The sequence below is a fragment of the Scylla paramamosain genome, chromosome 6 (assembly GCF_035594125.1).
Source record: "Scylla paramamosain isolate STU-SP2022 chromosome 6, ASM3559412v1, whole genome shotgun sequence".
Classification (NCBI taxonomy): Eukaryota; Metazoa; Arthropoda; class Malacostraca; order Decapoda; family Portunidae; genus Scylla; species Scylla paramamosain.
The window spans coordinates 10,792,806-10,815,305 of record NC_087156.1 but is presented as its reverse complement, the minus strand read 5'-3'; the positions used below and the strand labels follow the sequence as shown (position 1 = coordinate 10,815,305).

The 22,500-nt window shown below is 39.7% G+C and overlaps 1 protein-coding gene across 30 annotated transcripts in view; it reads left to right on the top strand.

The window, feature by feature from the left end:
* Positions 1–22,500, top strand: part of LOC135101301 (circumsporozoite protein-like) — a 233,329-nt gene that overhangs the window by 113,672 nt on the left and 97,157 nt on the right. For 19 of the 30 annotated variants that reach the window (XM_064005070.1, XM_064005071.1, XM_064005072.1 and 16 more), the window contains one exon: positions 19,639–19,692. The exons of the other annotated variants lie outside the window; for them this stretch is intronic. In XM_064005070.1, coding sequence (XP_063861140.1) covers positions 19,639–19,692 — 54 coding nt within the window. The remainder of the gene's footprint in view (positions 1–19,638; positions 19,693–22,500) is intronic. 30 annotated transcript variants of the gene reach the window in all.

Sequence of the window (22,500 nt, the reverse complement as noted above, 5' to 3'; positions counted from 1 at the left end):
CGTGCGTGTCTCCTTCCCCACGCTGACGCTACACAAGACTTTCACTTTTTTTCGTTCCCTTTCAGTAGTCCAGGAGTGAGTTAAGCAATATCTTCATTCTTTCATCCCCTTCATTGGTAAACTCTGGAATTCTCTGCCTGTTTCTGTTTTTTCCCCTTCCTGTGACTAGTTGTTTTAAGAGTATTGAGGCACTTCCTGAAACATATTTAGATTTTTTATTATTGTTTTTTTTCTTTTTTTTTTTTTTTTGTCTGTATGTATGGAAGCGGTAACTGAAAAGATATTTTTTTGTCCCTCTGTTTGCCATTCGCCAAGAAGATATAAGAGTATGGGTATAAGTAGTGGCTATATGGAAATGTTAGAATACCATTTTATACTGACTTTAAATTAAACATGTATTGCATTGTTTACTGCAGTGTTTCAAGTTGAGCCGTCCAATATCTTTTGCATCTAATTGATTTTTGTGTTCGGCTACTTGAATTTTCATTTCCAAAATGCAGTTCCATGTTTTTTAAGAAGTATAAAGGGTTGAAGAAAAATAAATGTTTCCTGAGTTGTAATAGGTGTTAATCTTGATAACAGTATTAGTAGTAGTAGTAGTAGTAGTAGTAGTAGTAGTTGTTGTTGTTGTTTTAATAAAGAGCAGGATTATCAGCTGGAATGACACCAATTCAGTTTTTCTATTATTTATATTTAACTGTTATTCCACACCTTGTCAATCCACGCAAGAAAAAAAAAAAAGAAAAGAAAAAAAGAAAACGTATATTAAAAAAATGAGAGTCAAGACCAGCAAGTGAAACACGCCCTGCCTTCTTCATAGACTTCACGTGTTTACTGCCGCGCTTCCTGCCTCATAATTATACAGTCTTACGCTGGAGGCGCTTAATGTGGTGCATTTGCGTGAAAGAATTTACTTTTTGCCTTGAATATCTCTCTCTCTCTCTCTCTCTCTCTCTCTCTCTCTCTCTCTCTCTCTCTCTCTCTCTCTCTCTCTCTCTCTCTCTCTCTCTCTCTCTCTCTCTCTCTCTCTCTCTCTCTCAGTGACGTGCATGGGTGTGGTTGTCGAGAGCAGAGCAAACGGCCAAATGTACGGCGACGGGCTAGTGTTTGCATGCGCCGCGTGGGGCGTGCAGTTTGTATATAAAAGAGGAAGGCAAGTGGTCGGGCGGGGACAAGGAGGAGGAGGAGGAGGAGGAGGAGGAGGAGGCGTAGCGTAACGTGGTCTGGATGGCGTGCAGGATTATGTGACGCTCAGAGGCAGCTTCCCTACACTGTAAGCTTCTATTAGAGTGAGCCACGTGACGGGGTGCGCTCTCAGGGTGATTGCTTGTATTCTATGTAGCCTGGCGGGGCTGTGGCACTCCCTGCAGGTTATTGGCTCAGGAGGGTGAGGTAATGTCGGATGTTAGTGTGGTACTCTGCTGTGGGTGATGAGTTGTGTTTGTAATGATACAGCGCCTAAAGTTTGTTAAAGTGATGCAGCTTGTAGAGCATAAATACAGTGACATCATCACCACTATAGTCTCTCCCTTTACGCTGTGACGGAATGATGTAGTTGTGGTGATGTAGTCTGGGATAATGATGTACACTAGAAAAAATAAATAAAAATCCCAGTAATATCAACAGTTCCATTCTCGTGAAAGGTTCAGTGTTCCTCCATTACTTTGTTTATCTTCAGCATTTCCATTTTATGTTCACTTAACTGACAAGTGTGTTCCACGAAAAAAAAGAAAAAAAAAGAAAAAAAAGAAAAAAAAATATAAATATATATATATATATATATATATATATATATATATATATATATATATATATATATATATATATATATATATATATATATTTTTTTTACAATAAATAGAGGTAAACTCCATCTCCTTTTAATTTGTCTGTAGAAGGGGAAAAATCTAAGTTTTTTTTCCATATTTTCATTCATATAGACTTTTTTTTTTTGCCTTTGATAATTCATAGGATTAAAACATAGCCTCACTTCCTCTATCTCCTTTTTGCCGTGATATTTTTTGACCCTACTTGCTGGTATGGTCCGCCTGCCCCTCTTGCCCTCCCCCTTCCCCCTGACAGACCCGCGTGTGGCCGTGGAGTGTGGTTCCCCTAATGGTCATCCAATATTGCTCTTAAAAATGATCGCGTGATGCGTCTACACTCTACAGAATGGTTGCTTAAAGAGTTTTGCTGCCGTGGGGGGGGGGTGGGGGGAAGGGGACTGATGTGGCTCTCTGACCTAGAACGCTTTCTCTCTCTCTCTCTCTCTCTCTCTCTCTCTCTCTCTCTCTCTCTCTCTCTCTCTCTCTCTCTCTCTCTCTCTCTCTCTCTCTCTCTCTCTCTCCTCTCTCTCTCTCTCAATCCAGAGGAATGTAAAGGAATACAACGGAATACCAAACCTTGAGGTATTGACGAGGCTGTTTGGATAATTATTCTACATTAACTATTTGTGGGAGATACAGGATAGTACAGAAGGTTCCTCCCCACCAATCCCTCCAGCAGAAGCTGACAAGATACAGGAATTGATACCACGTGGTATAGAAAAACCACATAGAACTTGAGAGAATAGTGAGGGAAAGAGTTGTGGTCTGTCTACTTTTGTTTGTGAGGGAGAGTGTAAATGCATGATAGTTGTGTGATGTGGTGTGTGCGTAGCGCAGGTGAAGGCACAGTTTGGTTGTTGAGGGGTGGTGCAGCATCCTTGCGTTGCGCTTTCCAGGGAGGCGGCAGTCAATCAGGCCACAGCTTCGGTCACTGGGTTTGTGTACCTTCCCATTAGGGTCTGCATACACAGGTTATCCCCTGCAACTTTGACCTCTAGTACTTAAAATCACAAAGGTGATCAATAACAGGAGAATGCGGACGAAGAAAATGAGGATTACATGTGATTACAATGGATAACCAAAACAGAAACACTCCCACAGGTCTTTACATATCGCTTTGGAATTAATTTAGATTAACTACCATTTAGTAAAGTAAGCTAGAGCAGTGTATGACTTCTGCCAAACTGACACGTCCTTGTGCTTGTGCTGGCGTGGGAAAACCATCGTGCAGTGTGGGAAAAGGAGGAGGAGGAGGAGGAGGAGGAGGAGGTGGTGGTGGTGGTGGTGGTGGTGGTGGTGGTGTTGGTGGTGGTAGAGTTCACAATTTTTTCTGTTCCTTCTCCTTAATTAAGGCGAATTGTAGATTTTTTCACTTCTGAAAATTGCACGTTTTTTTTTTTCTTGTTGCACAAAATTAAGAAAAAATCAATATTTCCGAAAAGACGGTATTCAAATTTAAGAGAAAGAAAGCTTTTTCACTGGTCTTATTCATTGTGACGTAACATTCTGAGGTAATTTGTGCGCCCAAAGACAGAGACAAAAGGGTGTTTGAAGTGGACGCTTTTATTAATGCCGTTATTACCCTCTAGTGCAGTGGTTTTCAACTCCTTTCAGGCCACGGGCCACTAACAAAAAGAAAAGAAAAATGTGGACCCCTTCAATTTTGGTTTGGGTTGTAATATACCATCTTTTGTCGTCAACTGCACACACTGACATAGTACACCACACTCCATAATAAATGACCACAAATCAAATTACATGCCCATACCTGTAAAAGAGATTGCACAAAAAATACAACTAATCAGCATCGAACTGCAGACTACATCACCAGTATCACCAGTTGAGAACCATTTCTCTAGTGTGATTCTTTTATGTAATTTAAAAGGACTCTTGAGAACTCTTCGGGACTGAATGTAATGCAGGTCTTGCGAGTGATGCTCGTCAGAGAGAAGCATGTGTTCTTTAAAATTTCAGTACTTTTTTTTCTTTTTCTGTGCGTTGAGTTAGGTATTCATTTATTTTTATGATCAAGTGTCATCTGACTACCGCTTAATGCTTCCTTGAACTGCCTTACTACGGTTCTTTTCATGGATAAAAATTCCAAATAACGTGTTACATTTCATTGGTGGCATGATTTCCCTTTAAAATGAATGCAAAGCAATCAATGTGGCACGTTCCATATCCATTATTCTGTCACTTTATTACGCATACAAACACTCCTATTAACGTATCACATCCCGCCCCTGGTGTGATTCCCCTCACCATGAATACAAAGCAATCCAAACGCTACAGTTCAGCCCTGCTCATGAAACACACGCTCTGATACAACTAGGCTTTTCACTTACTTTCAGCCCTTGTTTTCTCTTTAATAGTGCGAGAGTTGACTGGCCTCTTCACTCTTTGATCTCTTTCACAGTTAAACTCCGTAATTCTCCCTGATTTTTATCTGACTTCCCAAACTTGTTATGACTTGAACTGATCATATATGTTTACTCACCTCCGTATGACTTGAGTTGCTATAAGAGACGAGTATCAAGACACCTTCCTAACTAAATGAACCAACCTGATTTAACTCTCTTTTCCATCCACTCTTTACCATGCGGAAATTAAGTGGTATTGTAAACTGTAACCAAATTGTTACCCTTATGATCTATTCTAGACTCTAATAAGTGATCTGGAGACTATGATAATAACACGCTCCCTCCACTGCACACCAGCTGTCCGTAATGTATCATGTCCAGTGGCTGTTAATATAAACTGACGCTCTATTAACCTGTCATCACTAATCAGTAATCATTCACGCACAAGCTCATCCTCGTCACCACAACATCACCATCACCGTCACCATCACCACAGCTTACACAACACTCCACCATGATTCTGTCCCATACCTCACTCTCGCCACAAATAATCATTTCTAATTAATCTTCCGTCCCTCACCACCACCACCACCACCAACCACCCACAACAACAACAACAACAACATCACACCTCACTCTCAACTTCTCCCATTTTCAGGGATTCCTTTCTTCTCTTCCCTCGCTCCACCATCCTTCATCCTCTCTCCCTTACGTTCCATCCTTCCTTTTGCCGACATAATGCTTGCAACAGACGCCTCTCCTCTTTCTCCCTCTACTGCTCCCGTCCCGTAGTATTAGCAGGGCCTTGTCTCCCCTTATAAGCAGGGAGCTGTGGGAGGAACTGGAGGGATGCTTAGTGGAACATGTCGAAATAGCGTTGCCTAGCCGCCGCCGAGTATAGGAGTGTATTGAGGGTGCATTATCTCGGTACAGTGGCGGTGAACGGGGAGATGGATCGGTGAGTATGTTCAGGCGCAGATAGAGAAATGTGTTGTTGGTCTGACGAATTGATTAATGAATAGGTATCTGGTTGAACAGGTAGAGTTATAGATAGATGGCTGGATGGGTAAATGGTTAAATAGATCGACTGGCTGATAAATAGATATATAGATGGACAGATGGATGGATAGATAGATTGATAGATAAATGAATAAATGAATAAGTATTTAATTAGATATAAAAATAAATAGATGGGTAGATAAACAGTTCAGTAAGTAGAAAATAGATTAGGTAAATAGACAGACAGACAGACAGACAGACAGAGAGACAGACAGATAGACAGACAGACATACTGAATTAACGTGTCGTGTTCTGAGATATTGCAAGGAATTGGTTTATAAATGGTACAGTTAAACTCACAAACATTTTCATATTTTAATTAATAACTACTAATTATTTACATTTCTTCAAAAATTTCTCACTCGCATTCATCTTTAAATCATTGAAAGTTATTAGATGTTACCTTATATCTCTTCAACATATTCAATGATCAACGCAATCATCGTGCAAAACACAGACAATATCACATGCACAAACACAACAAATATTCAGTCGGCGCCATTAATGTTCAGTGAGAAAAACACACATGATATCAGCAACACATCAATCACTATAAACATTCCATTTCTTCTTTCTTCTGACTTATTTTATCTTCACTTCTTTCTTTTTCCTTATTTTGTTTTCTTTCGTCTTTTCTTCGTTTTTTTTTTTTTTTTTTTGACAGTGCAATATATATTGTGGTATGGGGGTCACCACAAACGATAATTCTTCAAATTAGATTGATGTAAGTAGTGGCGTTCCTCAGTGTTCAATCTTAGGACCGATCCTCTTCATAATATATATCGATGACATAGACGAAGGAATCAGAAGTAAACTGTCAAAATTCACAGATACTTAAATTGCTAACAAGACTGACACCAAACCAACGTCAAATTTTGCAAAATGATGTATACACTCTCATTGAATGGTGTGAAACGTGGCTTATAACTTTGATTTTGATAAATGCCACGTATTTAATATAGAAAATAGCAATCTGCTGGAAAATTATAAAAAGTAATCCCCCCCATCAATAGTTTGGATCCTGAGAAAGATCTGGGAGTTTTAGTGACAGCAGATCTTAAACCAAGCAAACACTGCACCGAAGTCATTGAAATTGCCTATAAATTAATAGTTTTCATTAAGAAGATCTTTCACCTTCAAATCTGAAAAAAAAAAAAAAATTGGCCTTGTACAACTCACTTGTACCTCCTCATCTTGAATATAATGTACAGTTTTTGTCATCCTACTACAGAAGGAATATTGAGAAATTAGAAAAAAAGACAATACGAAGTAGAGTAACGAAAATTACTTGAAAGCTTCGCAATTAACCCTACAAGGAACGTCTTAAAGAACGAGATCTATTCTCCCTATCCAAACGCAGGCTAAGAGGGGATCTGATATTGCTTTACTAAACTTTTAAGGGTTTCACAAATATGAGACCCGAATTCTTCCTAAGACTCAACATGTCTAATGTTACAAGAAACAATAGCAAATAATAGGTAAGCGATTTCAAACAAATGAAGCCAAACATTTTACTTCAATCGTGTCATAAATATGTGGAATTGTGTTCCATCAAGCGTCGTTAACTCAGGTACTGTACACTCATTGAAAACCTGTCTTGACAAGTATGTAGACACTAATTCCCGGTTGTCATTGTTCATGTCTGAATAACGAACACGTTCACTCCGTACTGTCCGTGCTGGCATGTAGATTGTATGTGGTAGAAGTAGTCCTCCTCTCTTTCTTAGTTTCCTCTCACATTCCATGTTGTTTTTTATTTCTATACAACATGGTACCATTTCCTTTCTCAGGTGAGCCTTGCCTGGAGGGATAGGGAGTGGGGGATGGAAGGACCCTTCTTCTGTGCTATCCTTTGCCTACCACTAATAGAGTAGAATACCCAAACACCACCTAAACTGTCACCCAAACAGACTTGTAAGAACCTCTTGGTCTGTTGCTGTTTGGACTTTTTTTTTTCTGCAAAACAAATAGATTCTGTACATAAGTAAGAGAGAAAAAAAAAAACAGTAGAAAATATAGATGTAAATGCCAATGACACCGTGCATTGCTTAAAAAAAATAAAGAAAAAAACAAGGTCTCCATCGTTACAAATACTGAACTATCAAAACTTACAACTTACAAGATACGACACGGAAATAAAAGGACACAAACCCGCTACACTACAATGATGGTGCTGGTGACGATGATGACGGTAATGATAATAATTATAATGGTAATAATAATAGTAATAATGATTATAATATATAATAATATATAATAATAATAATAATAATAATAATAATAATAATAACAACAACAACAACAACAACAGTACCACTTCACTACGTATCGTCTCACGCGGGGAGCAGGGGTGGGAGGGGCACAGGTCTTTCTTCTTTTCATGCAGTATTCTTTTTTTTTTTATACCTATGAAGCATAAACACACTTGCAGCCTCCGCTGGTCCCCCTACCCTCTCTCCCTTAATCCCTCCCGACGCCGCCCTTCCTCCCAGTCGGAAGCTTTCATCCTGCTGAGAGGTAGTAAAGCCTGTGTGAAGAAGTGAGTGCTTCACCAGCTTTTTCAATGACATAATTTGATTGATGTCTATGTTGAGAGTGGACGTGAATTACGAATAAAGCAATCCGTGGTTCTCTGGGCTGAGTCATTCTCGTGCTGCAGGATGGACAGGTGTAATGTTGTGTTGTTGTTATTGTTGTTAGTGATGGTGGTGGTCGTGCAGCACAGGGTAGGGTTCCAGGAGGCTACTCCAGGGAATGCCCGCCTCTGTAAAGTTCTCTGATCTCACCTACTGCTATTTGCACTCCACGACATACTCCCACAAGTCAACAATTATCTAATTATCACTGTGGGCATGAACGCTCACTTTAGAATCAGCAGCAGTTTTTCTCATTGAACTTTTGGTGCTGCATGAACACTGGAGGGGAAATCATGTGTTCAAATATATCTTGTTTACCGTTGGGGTTTCATGGCGTAGTGAGAGTCTTGGGAACCCAGTGTGTGTGGGATGCCAGCGGTCATATCCCATAGAAAATGAAATAAAGAAATAACGTAATTAAATTAATTCACATCATAATTCTTTAATACATACTGGCGTGAACATTAGATGGGGAAATAGACCAACTTTACAAAAAAGATTGGGAAGATGGGGAAATAGACCAACTTTAAAAAAAAGAAAAAGGGCCCTCGTGGCCCAGTGGGTAGAGTGATGCACTTGGAGTTTGGCGTGAGGGAAGTGAGGGGCGCGTAGGTTCGAACCCCCCTCTCGGAACTCATAAAAACCTTCAAAGAGCATCCCTCCATCACCATGTGTGCCTCAAACACACAGGTACGGTGATGGAGCTGCCCACGGGGAGGAGGGGAGGTGAGTGCGCAGCACCTCCCTACCCCTCCCCAGGGGAGGAAGGCACCGCCTTACCGCCCCCGGGAGAGCAAGGGAGGTGAGTGCACAGCGCTTCCCTTCTCTCCCCTACCTAACCCTGGCAAGTCTACGGACTACCAGGCAAAAAATAATAAAAAAAAAAAAAAATAAATAAATAAATAAAAAAGAAAAAAGAAATGAAAATAAAGGTAAGTGCATAGCAGTTCCCTTCTCTCCACCTAACAGGAAAAAATAAATAAAAAAAAAAAAACATAAAGGTGAGTGCATAGCACTTCCCTTCTCTCCCAACCTACTAGGCAAAAGATAGAAAAAAAAATAATAATAAAAATTAAGGTGAGTGCATAGCAGTTCCCTTCTCCCCCAACCTCCCACGCAAAAAAAAAAAAAAAAAAAATAGATAAATAAATAAATAAATAAAATAAAATAAAATAAATAAATAAAGCAAATAAGTAAATAAATGAATAAAGTAAAAATAAAAACCTCCTTACCACCTCGGACCTCGGGAGAGCAAGAGAGGTGAGTGCACAGCACTTCCCTTCTCTCCCCAAGTCTACGGACTACCACACCAAAAAGAACAAAATATATATAGGTATAAAGAAAAAAAAACAATAAAATAAATAGAAAATAAAATAAAATAAATAAATTAAATTAAATTAACAAAAAATAAATAAAGTAAAAACCAAAAAAATCCTACTCCCCCCGTCAATAAAAGTGACCGAGTCTGGCAATCAACAATAAATAATAAAAATAAATCAATACCAACCTGACTGATCCTGACAACTGCAAAGACCACCACCCCACCTGTGAAGCACGGGAGGTGAGTGTGCAGCACCTCCCTACCCTTCCCAGTCTCCCAGTTTGACTTTGACCAACAATCTGACTCATTCTGGCAACTCCAACTGTACAGACCACCACCAGTACTCCAGTACTCCCCACCCTGGCAACTGATCCTGGCAAGGTGAGTGCGTAGCACTTCCCGTGACTCATCCTGGCAACTCTAAAGACCCACCATACTGACTGACCCTGGGAAGCACGGGAGGTGAGTGTGCAGCACCTCCCTACCCTTCCCAGTCTCCCATCAATCTGACTCATCCTACCAACTCCAAAGAGCAACTCCAACTGTACAGACCACCACCACCACCACCCCTCTGATCTTGGCAAGGTGAGTGCGTAGCACTTCCCTTGCCTGACCCTGACTGACCTTGGCAGCTCAAAAAAAACAAACAACCTGCCTGATTTACAGATATGTATTCACCAAACTGACTGGCCCTGGGGAGCATGTGAGGTGAGTGTGCAGCACCTCCCTACACTTCCCAGTCTCCCAGTTTGACCTTACTCATCCTGGCAACTTCTAAGAGCAACTCTCTGACACTGTGACTCTGATCCCTACATCCCTACATCTTACCCTGTCCAGGGTAGGTGAGTGCGTAGCACTTCCCTACCACCAGCCTGACTGACCCTGGCAACTCTAAAAACAACCATCCTGACTGACTTACAAATCTTACTCTAATCTGGCAACAGACCACCAAATTGACTGACCGTGGGGAGCATGGGAGGTGAGTGTGCAGCACCTCCCTACCCTTCCCAGTCTCCGAGTTTGACTTCCACCACCAATGTGACTCATCCTACCAGCTCCAAATCTACCACCACCACCACCCCTCTGATCTTGGCAAGGTGAGTGCGTAGCACTTCCCTGGGCTTGACTGACTGATCCTGGCAACTCCAAAAATAACCAACCTGACAGATGTTACAAATGTAACCTGGGGAGCATGGGAGGTGAGTGTGCAGCACCTCCCTACCCTTCCCAGTCTTCCACCAACCTGACTTGAATTATGACTGGGGAGCAGGGGAGGTGAGTGTGCAGCACCTCCCTACCCTTCCCAGTCTTCCACCAACCTGACTTGAATTATGACTGGGGAGCAGGGGAGGTGAGTGTGCAGCACCTCCCTACCCTTCCACCAACTTGACTTGAACTATGACTGGGGAGCAGGGGAGGTGAGTGTGCAGCACCTCCTACTTTCTCCACTCTGTCTACCCTACCACCTACCAACTCAGACCATCAAACTGACTGTCTTAGAACAAGAAGAGGAAGCAACACCATCAGAGGAAGAAGAAGCAGCAGCAGCAGCAACAGCAGCAGCAGCATTACCGCCATCAGAGGAAGAAATCAAGAAAAAGAAGCAGAGAAAAAGAACTGCCACCACTGCTCTCAGAGGAAGAAGCAGCAGCGTCACCGCCATCAGAGGAAGAAACATATATATGTAAACTACGACTGGTCAAATCTCCGCTGGCGCCAGGTAAAGTTCGACCTGTGATGGGCTGTGTTTAGAGAGAGAAATAAAAAAGAGTTCCTTGAAAGGAAACTACGCTAACTCAGTTAGGGGACTGACTGTGAAAGTGCCAGGCAAGGCTGCTGCTTCAGACATCCACACTTCAACTTCAACAGCATGCGAGAATGTTGCTGTATTATTCCTCCTATTCCTTCTTCTTTTTCTTCTCCTGCAGAAGACTGTCTTATTACTACGTATTTTTTTTCTCATAATTTATTCAATGTTATTTTATTTATTTATTTTTTTCAGTATTTCCACCTTTTCTAAATCCATCCACCTTTTAAATTAAATAAATTTAATAAATTTATGTACACTTGAGCCTTGGACAACTGATTACAAAAGAATTACATGAATATTTGACTTTTTTCTCTGGTCTTAAAACGCCACATCTCAAACACATGAGGCGTGGGTTGCGTTTGAGTGTACTGTAATATACCAATATAATACATGAATTTGTAATACTTTAATCACAATTTATATCTTTTCATACTAAGCAGTATGGCAACTTACTTCTTCCTCATGACACTGGTCATGTCATGTACACTTCCATGTAGCCAACAATTCTGGGTAACCTTTGAAAAATATCATGCATCCTAGTGTGCACCATGCAACCAGGCTGACTTAACCTACGCCTCTGTAACCTAAGCTGGACACTTGAACAACTATAAATGCATTTTCTCTATCTTAGCTCCTGCAGGGCCGAGGTGGACAGGTGTTTGTCCAGGATGCCTCGTGTTACTTCTCACCGCGTGTTTTATCTGTTGGAGATTATTACACTAAATATGCTGCTGCTCCTGCTGCTGCTGCTGCTGCTGGTGCTGCTGTTGCCGTCGCTGATCTTGCTGCTCTTGTTGGTATTGCTGCTTTTTCCTTCCTTCCACAAGAAGAACAACAACAAAATTAGCAACTACTACACTTACTACTTCTACTTCTACTACTACTACTACATACTACTACTACTACTACTACTACTACTACTACTACTACTACTACTACTACTACTACAACTCCTGCTGCTGCTGCTGCTGCTGCTGCTGTTGCTGCTGCTGCTGCTGTTGTTGCTTCTGCTGCTGCTGCTGCTGCTGCTGCTGCTGCTGCTGCTGCTGCTACTACTACTGGTGCTTAACTTTACAAAAATCATCACTGTCGTTTTTGCCGTCGTGCGTGCGGTGCCTCTAATCTAATCGTCGTCGTCCTCGTTCTCATCGTCGTCGTCGTAACAGTAGCATCGCCTGTCAGAGTAAAAAGACAGGCTAAAAGAATACCAGAGGTCACAGAGAACTGGAACGGGAAAAGCACCTCATTAATTATTACCTGTGGAGAACAAAACAAAATATACTGGATACATGACAGAACAACAGCATTTCTTTAATTAACGTGTGTGTGTGTGTGTGTGTGTGTGTGTGTGTGTGTGTGTGTGTGTGTGTGTGTACAGCGAGGAAGAGTTACATAAAGTTAAAGGACAGCAAAGCAGAAGGCTCTCTCCTCACCCTCCACTCCCTCCGTCATAAGCCGTACAGCAAACAAATCTGAAGTAAATACCTTACTGGGTTAGAGAAGGAAAACCCGAAGGAAAATTTATAGGGAAGAATGAAAATAGATGAAATGAGATGCCCTCATTTCCTGAAGGCAAGGAGTTTTTAATCTGTAACAAGACGGCGTTTCAAGTTTTTCTACGGTATTGCAAAAAAAAAAAAAAAAAAAAAAATCTTGCCAGAAATTAAACACATGTATGGCGCTCCTTTTTGACTGCGGTTCAAGCTGGTGGCGGCGACGTGCTGGTGGTGGTGGTGCCGGTGGTGGTGGTGGTGGCGGGGGCGATTGTTGTGGCTGGGAAGCTAACCAATTTAATTTCGTTTTCATTTCTATATATAATTAGTTTTCTCTCTCTCTCTCTCTCTCTCTCTCTCTCTCTCTCTCTCTCTCTCTCTCTCTCTCTCTCTCTCTCTCTCTCTCTCTCTCTCTCTCTCTCTCTTCTCTTCTCTCTCTCTCTCTCTCCTCTCTCTCTCTCTCTCTCTCTCTCTCTCTCTCTCTCTCTCTCTCTCTCTCTCTCTCTCTCTCTCTCTCTCTCTCTCTCTCTCTATTTATATATATATATATATATATATATATATATATATATATATATATATATATATATATATATATATATATATATATATATATATATATATATATATATATATATATCTGTACCTGCCGTGGACAGTAAGCAATTAGTTGTTCTAGTGGCTGTGTTCCTGAAGTTGAAATACTGAAAAGCACACTCCATCTTTTAATAGCCCATCAGCTTAACTTCCTGATGGGAGGTACGGTAGAGCACACTTTCATTTGTAAGCCAAGGGAAAGTAAGCGTCTTTCCTCCTCAGAGCCTCACTAGCGCCAGGATTAGCTGTGTGCCGGGGAGTGCTGGTGAGCCGTGAGTAATGTTCACTCTTAGATACACGTGCAATGTAATGTATCTCCCTATCATTATTTTTGTTTATTATTTACTATTATTTATTATGTTTATTATATTGATACTTGTTTCTGTCTTCCTTCCTTCCTGCCTGCATGCCTCCTGCCCTCCTTAGGGCCCTATTTTTCATATTATCCTTCCTTCTCTCTCTCTCTCTCTCTCTCTCTCTCTCTCTCTCTCTCTCTCTCTCTCTCTCTCTCTCTCTCTCTCTCTCTCTCTCTCTCTCTCTCTCTCTCTCTCTCTCTCTCTCTGTCTCTCCCTCTCTCTCTCTCCCTCTCTCTCTCTCTCTCTCTCTCTCTCTCTCTCTCTCTCTCTCTCTCTCTCTCTCTCTCTCTCTCGGGAGTTCTTTGATGAATTGCCATGTTTTCATGACTCTCTACCGCTATTTATTGGTCTTTCGTCTTTTTATATCCTGCATGAGTCTGCTCCCGGGAATTAGGTGTGGTAGTTGTACGGTGATAAATAATATTTCAGTGCTACCTTTGCAATATCTTCCTATATTTATGAAAACTTTCGTTACTGTGAAGTGTGGCTAGAATATTAATGTTGTTTTTTTTATGTAAATATTTTTCGTTATATTTGTCCAGCACATTTTTGTTATGCGCGAAGAAAGTAAGTGATCATTTAAATCCCGAACTTTAATTTCATTTGCATAAAGCAGTTTAAATTAGAGAGTGAAATGAAGAAGGACTCCTTAATGTGTGGGAAGTGCCTGCCAACCTACTATGGAGGGTGTGCTGCGCAAATCATGATTGTATAGGAGCGTGATGTAACCTGTTCACACTGATACCACTTACAGACAAGCCTTCAAGTACCTTGGTATTACGTAGTTGTGATTTGAATAATGTGTTGACTTGTTTAGGTAATCATCAGAGAGAGAGAGAGAGACCGGACAGGTAGGCAGGAAGACAGACGGTCAAACAAACAGGCAGGGAGGCAAGCAAGCAAGCAAGGAGGCAGACAGACTAACAGGCTGGGAAAGATGTAGATGGACATGCAAAAAAGAAAGAAAGAAAGCAGGCAGACAGACAGGATGACAGGGAAATAGTCAGCCTAACTTGAAGAGGATAGGCAGGCAAAGAAGCAGGCAGACATGCAGGCAGGCAAAAATAGAAGGCAAGCAAGCAGACAGAGAAACAGACAAATAGACAGAGGGACAGATGGATGTGCGGGCAGACACAGACATAGACAAAGTAGTTTTAAATAGCGGCAGAAACTGGTATATTTCATTCTAAAGAGTATATTTGTACAATTTTTTTTGTAAAGCACTTTAATAAATATTTTACCGTGCCCTGCACCGAGTAATTAACCAAAAGTCCAACTGAATTAGTCAGTGGGATATTAATACAGCATAATGTTTGCATAATATAAACGTATGCCTCTTCCGTTACTCGTACATTCTTTCGTGATAACAATTACTGTAAGTGAAGAAAATGCATACACAGTGACCTAACTATATTTTTTCTCTAATTGCCTCGTACTTACGGTATGCCATTTTTCAGGCACAATACGTAGTTGTCATTGATTTCCTAAAACTACTAAATATAGTCGTAAATATTGTTCCACTCGCAATGTTACACCACACACACACACACACACACACACACACACACACACACACACACACACACATACACAACATTAATACAAATATATGCGCTGCAACAAAGCAACAGAGATTGGGATGCTCTTTCTTACAGAACATTATAGTGAAGATGTGAGGCAGAGATAAACAGACAGACGCAGACAGACGGATTGATTTAAAACACTTAGTAACATGTACTTGTTATAAGCAATTGTAAGTGACCATTACTTTCCCGTTCATTCTCATTCATTCAAGCATTTCAGTGTTGAGACGCAAAGGTAGTGTAAGTGTTGAGGCAGCGGTGGTAGTGGCCCCTTCACCTCGCAGCGAGGCAGGAAGGGGAGGCGAGGGACACCAGCAGTGACTGGCCTGAAGGCGCCTTGCGTCTCGCCTCCTCTGTGCGACACTCTCCCTAGATTGCCTTCATCCGTCAATCGCAACATGACTTGTGCTCCTCCTCTTCAGTCTCACTTAACTACCACTTTCATATTCTAGACACACTTTACTTTCCCTCCTGGCTTCAGCTCAAGGTTTTCCAAGGTCAGTTGAATTGCTTGTGTTCTCGGACTGATGCTAACGGCGCTAATCCGCGCATGGCTTAGCAGTGGACTGTCGGCTTTTCTCTCATCCTGGTACACGCGGCGATGGTACCAAGGGAATCATTGTCTTGGCGGAGTGTTAGGGAGGGTGAGGCGAGGCATGGCAGGGTATCTCTTGACTGGAAACCTTAAGTAAGGTAATCTAAGCGAAGTCGAACTGGAAGGTTTGCAATAAAATTACGAGTAGTGTTGCTACTCAAGCTGAAGGAGGATTGTTAGGATGTTACTTCTTAGAAAATAGCCTTACTTAGTGAAATATAGTAAAGATGGGTAAAAGAGAGAAGGTGAATTCTACTTGAGAGCGAGATATGGTTTGAGAGAGAGAGAGAGAGAGAGAGAGGAGAGAGAGAGAGAGAGAGAGAGAGAGAGAGATTCCTTACAGTGAAAGCTTTAAGTTCAGTGAAATAGCGTCATTATTCTTCATTGACACTCTTAAGCTGCAGACGCTAGAAAGAAATCCGTCACAACCCAGAAGACATGATATAGAAAAGTAGATCCAACTGTTTCCATATTTTCTCTTGAATATAAAGAACAGATAATAGATTGACAATAACGAACGATTTACTCGTAAGAGGCTTTGCTTGGGATGAGAGGAGATTAGGGAGTCCTGTTCTGGAGTGAAGCCGAAAACACTGGTGATGTAGAACTGAAATAAGAATTTGTCTCATCGTTGTCTCGTCAACAGCATTCAGTAACGTTCCTTTATAAACTTAATGAAATCCCACTCTTGTTTTAGTACTAAGTAGGATAAACAGAAGCATAAAGTAGAACCGTGCATCTAAATATTTCAAATAAAAGTGTAGTCTCATACATATTAGTCTAAGTGGATCCAAGTTGAAAGTAACTGATGTGTATGACTGTATAAAGAACTTTTCAGCCAATGAATGTACAGTATCTCCGAAAACTATCTTTAAAGTGTGGTGTGAACTGTGGCATAATGAACAATACAAAACCCTCTGCCTGATCACGTTTCGTGTCGGTAAAATTGGTATGCATGGCTTGACGTGATGCTAAGATACCTCTATTTGTTAGGTCATATGTAATACATGGAAACTATCCTTAGTGTGCAGGGCTACTAATTGTCACTGGCGTTATCACCAAACATGTCAAATAACATCGTTCATTGTGTCAAAATGTAGACGTCTTATTTTTATAGATAATTTGGTAGGTACTCTACAATATCTACTTGGAGAGAGAAAGGGACAGATACTGTCAAAACATCCATCCCACCACACTCTCAGCTCCTGTTAATGCTTTGCCACCTTGAGCAGCAGCCACGCAGATTTACAGATTGCTGGAAAAAAAAAAAAAAACATAGAAATAAAATAGGTATTTGTTGTAGATGTACCTTTGTTATTCCTTCTTTAGTGCAAAGGCCGCGTGTAGTGACTGTAGTCTCCTGAGTGCCCTAAAGAAGATCCTAGCTATAAATAATTTGGTAAAGCTGACGGAAACAGTCAAGCAGCTTTTAGATAGCAGCAGATAGCAGCTTGGATACTGTGTGTGTGTGTGTGTGTGTGTGTGTGTGTGTGTGTGTGTGTGTGTGTGTGTGTGTGTGTGTGTGTGTGTGTGTGTATTTGTCTGTCGGTCAGTCATTGCACGTGCTGATGGCACGTTCATTAACAACCAAAGTCTCATTGTCATTAAATATTATTGCAGGGAAGCAGATCAACATAAAAGTGCTCGCACTGTCTGATGAGGCTGAGTCTTACGACCACAGAATACTTCGAACCTGCTATCCTGTATATTGATAGTTCTGAAGAGAGAGAGAGAGAGAGAGAGAGAGAGAGAGAGAGAGAGAGAGAGAGAGAGAGAGAGAGAGAGAGAGAGAGAGAGAAACGAAGCTGATATGATAGATCAATTAATATGATTATGAGCGTCGGATCCCATGAAGTATGACTAGAGGGCCAGGAGAGGGTAAGGTACTCAATCAAGCCCTTATGTAGGGGAAGTACTGGAGGCTTGGTATATAAACTCTATGAAAGCAGATGTACTGGAGTTTTCATTACAACTGTTTGATTATTATTATTATTATTATTGTTATTATTATTATTATTATTATTATTATTATTATTATTATTATTATCATTATTATTATTATTATTATTATTATTATTATTATTATTATTATTATTATTACTATTATTATTATTATTATATCAGGTTTCATTACAAACCTTAACAGTCAAGGCATTTAATAGTCATTCCTATGAAGAAATAAATTATGAGAGAGAGAGAGAGAGAGAGAGAGAGAGAGAGAGAGAGAGAGAGAGAGAGAGAGAGAGAGAGAGAGAGAGAGAGAGAGAGACGTACATTGAAAGTATATTTGCATAAAAAGTCGATAAGTGGCCTAAATATTCCGAGGGGTCGCTAGTCTCAAATGTGAGTAACAAATAAAAAGGCTCGTCAGCTTGGTGTTCATCAGCATGCCTTCTTCAGATGTGTGATTACTCGTGTGTTCACACGACGGGAGATTGAATTACACATAGTAAATGCTTTTAATGGGGATATTTATTTATATATTTGTTTATTAGCTGGTCTTTAGATGAGAGAGAGAGAGAGAGAGAGAGAGAGAGAGAGAGAGAGAGAGAGAGAGAGAGAGAGAGAGAGAGAGAGAGAGAGAGATTAGTGATTGGTCAGGAGAATGTCTGCAATTTTTTTCTTTTATAATGCAAAGCTTTTTAGAATATCAAAGCATTCATTAATTAACCTACACTCTTTTCAGTTACACTTTTTCATATAAATTGTTTTTGCTTTCAAGACAGCAATGGTGATAGAATCTAAGCAGATGCTGTCATGTTTGTTGTTTTGCTGTTAAAGTTTTTTTTCTATATATATGTATAGTGTTGAAGTAGCAAAGGCATCGTAGAAAACACTAACATCAATATGTTTTCAGGGAAAATATGAGAAAATCGTGTGAGTCTTGCCGTGGTAAGAAAGATGACCTCCTGTGGGACCTTATCAAAAGAGTGTCTGGCATTGGTTTGGTAAGCAGTGGGACTAAAAAAAAATAGGATGCCTTTGGTAATGCATATATAGGAATGTTATTGCCAGCAAAACACTATCTTGGCTTTGCAGTGAAGCTTTTCTATTCAGATGACTGCAGGAACTGAAATATGTAGACACAACTATACTAGGCAGGTCCAGTGAAAGGTATCACACTAAATGTATTGCTTCATCCAGACAAGTTAGCAGCACAAGCATGAAGTAGGGTGGATCTCACAGGTGTTCACTTTTGTTGAGATCCTTACCAAGAAGCGGTGACATCCAGAACCATCAGCAACTATGATATCTCTGTGGTCTCTGGAGCCTTTGTTATTGTTGTTGTTTTGTTGTTTAAGACATTATAGGTAACATGCTGTGTCCTCACAGTAACCACACGAAAAGGCAGGTATCTAACTAGGAGTGGTCAGAGAGTGTTTGTTGTTGTTGTTGTTGTTGTTGTTGTTATCAGAACCACAAACGGAGGAAGGCGGATATGTTGTATTACTGAACAATAATAAAAATGAAGAATAGATGAGTCAGGCCACCTTGGCAGAGATACCCAAAAAGGATTTTCATGTTTTGTGCCGTGAATACTTTTTATGGCTAGACTGAAGTGGTACTTATTATTTTATAAGTATATCATTGCTGTTGTTTTTAAGGTTTGTACTGCTGAATGTTGGGAAGCTTTATATTTATTATTTTTTGCTTCTTTTTATTTTGTTATTTAATCTTGTTATATATGTAATGGTGTTTGTTCATTTTATTTTGTTGCAGCTGTTGTGCATATTTAACATTTTTAGCGTTTCAAGTGTGTTCTGTTTTCAGTGTTGTTTTTCATGTATCCATGTGTTCTTGCTTGGAGGAATCTGACATGTTTTATTGATGACATTTCGTGTTTTTCTTCAGTATTTATTCTTTCGTTTTTTGTTCGTGTGTATGTTGTAACTGATGCAGTAAAGGATTTGTGGTGGTTCTGTTCATGATGCTTCATTTTTAGCTCTTTCTAGAATAGTCAAGCTGCATCACTTTTTTATGTGGATGTTTTGATATTTTCAGGAAAGGATGGCAGGTGGTGCCGCGGTGAACACTCCCAACACAAGCAGGAGGAAAGTGAGTACCTTCTTCATTACATCATGTGCACTCTGTTTTGGAACTCGCTGTTAAACTTTTTTTTTTTCCATGTCAAGTGAAACCTGTCACTGTTGCCAGCCTTTCTCCTGTCAGCTTCCCATGAATCTATGAAGGAAAGAAAAGATGTGCTTCCACGGTATCGTGTCAGTAGTATTATCCATTGAAGGATTAGTTTAAATATTTTTCCAAAGCGTTGTTTTGCCTCCCATTTTTGTGCCTCCCCAGGGTATATATATATATATATATATATATGAAAGAAGAAAGAATGTAAATTTAGTCTATAGTGTTCATTGCAACATCTTACAGGGAAAAAAAGTCTTTTGTGGATTAACCGAGAATCTTTTTCTAAACTATAATTTTTGTATTCCAGTCTTTGTGTGCTTATTTTAATGTATGCATAGAAAAAAAGGATACAAAATCATATATTTTTTATAATGGTGTCATCTTGTTGGTATAAAAATTTACTTGGAGATTCAGTTGAAACCTAATAATTAGCTGTCAATTTTGCGTTCGTTTTTTTTTTCGTATATATATATATATATATATATATATATATATATATATATATATATATATATATATATTATATATATATATATATATATATATATATATATATATATATACATATAAATATATATATATTTTTTTTTTATATGAATATATGAATGAAGAAAGGAAAAATGCAATTACAAAAAAAAAACTTTCCATAATAACAGGAATGTTCACTTGAGGACTTTTTAGGTAAATATCAGATCTTCTAATTTATCTGTTTATTTATCTTTTACTGCATTTTACGGTTATGTAGATTAATAATATTTTGCATGTTATGATAAAGTGTCCTTGGAAACTATTACTGTAACAATCTATATTTAGTGTAAATTTGATTTCCACATAAACAAGAAAAAAAAAATTTCCTTGTCTGGAGAAAACATATTTACATTTTCTTTGTTCAATTGGTATTGATATTATTTTTAACTGATTTCCTAGGAAGCGTTACCACCATAATATTTGCGGCCTAACCTAAGGTAACTTTTTATCGTCATAACCTTTGTTGCAGCTTTATTAAGTAAAATCAAAGAGAATTAAACTTGTATAGGTCTATGAAGTGTCCTTATTTGTCTCTGTGTGTGTTGATTGTCACCTTGAAAAGTCAAGGTGACGTGGGTCTTGATGACGAGAGCCGGCCCACACTATTTGTCTCCCTTTTTTTAGAGGCTCGTCGTTGTAGATTTCTGAAAATATTAATTTCATCACGTTTTTTTTTTTTTTTTTCTTGTCAGCGAATGAAAGAAAATTTATAGTTTTCTTTATCATTTAGTAAAGTATTAAATATCTTTTGAGTGATTATTCCCCTAGCAGAGTGAGGGGTTTATATTATTGTTACCACACATCTCTACACCTCACTGCTCCCGCCTGGCCCTGGAGGGCGCAACGATGATTTGGCCAGGACCACCTTTTGGTGTCCGCACATAAAAATTTTGATTTCAGTTTCAGAAACATATTTTGGTTGGTAACTTTTGAAGGCGTATCTTATTTTATGTAATTTCTTCGTCAGACTCATCTTTTTTGCTGTATTTTGCATATTTCAATTTATAGGCATGTGGGCGAAGATTTCTGTCTCGCAACTCTTGCAACTATCACCTCATCACTATAGAATGAGCTCTAGCGCGAAAGTGCGTGAATTATTTGCCATAACTCACTTCTTATACGGGATAGCTAGTCTTGGTTGGCACCATCAGACTCAGCAGTGACTGTAGAACAGAGATGTGTTGTAAAGAACTTGACAAAACAAAAAAGAAAATGATGAGTTGAACTGTGAAGATGTTAAAAAAAAAATGTTCATAACATGTTTTACTTATGCCTGATATTTTCAAATGTTAATCATTGAATTGAATACATATAGCAAAACAGAGTCAATATGGGTAGATATTAAGGAATGATCACAGTCAGTAGTAATGGGAGTAGTGTACAGGCCACCGAACAGTAAAAGGGAAATTAACACCTCACTGTGGCAGGAATTATATAGAGTGGGAAGGTACAGTCAGGTATTTGTGGTAGGAGACTTTAATTTTAGGAATATCGGCTGGAGCCTGATGGTGGGTAACATGGAAGTAGAAGAATTTCTGAAGGTAATTCAGGATAATTTTTTAAAATACAGTAAAATCCCTCTTATCCGGCATCAACAGGACCGCTGACATGCCGGATACTTGAATAGAAGTGAAATTATGTCCACAATCACCACCCTACACTCACGCATCTTACCATAACAAAGATCAGCTGATCGCCGTGCCGTGCGTCGCCACCCGTGCTGCCACCTCACACTCACCAACACACATTGTGATTGTAATTGTGACTCCTTCTGATCTTTTCAAGCTGAACCACTCGTATAACACTTTGTCCATCATTTCACCACGATGATACTGCAGTGTGTGACGATTTTCCACTGCCTTTGGGGTGTCGGTGGCTTTCAAGTAAACCCACAACTTTTTCGTTTGGGATTTATGTCATAAATAGTTGATGAGCCCACACCATATTCCGCCATTAGTTACTGTCTGTTTTCATCTCTCTCTAATCATTGACAAATGTCTACCTTCTGCTTAAGTGCAAGCACAACACGCTTCCTCTTTTCTACAACTTTAGGCATAATGAAGGCGTCAGGCGATAAACAGTGCACACGCGGGACTGGAGTCACTCAGTAAACACAGTGCAGTGGGCTGTGGGTGGTGCGAAACAGTGCGCTCTGGTGGCGAGGGGACAAAGTATGCTTTGCACGGGAATTTTAAT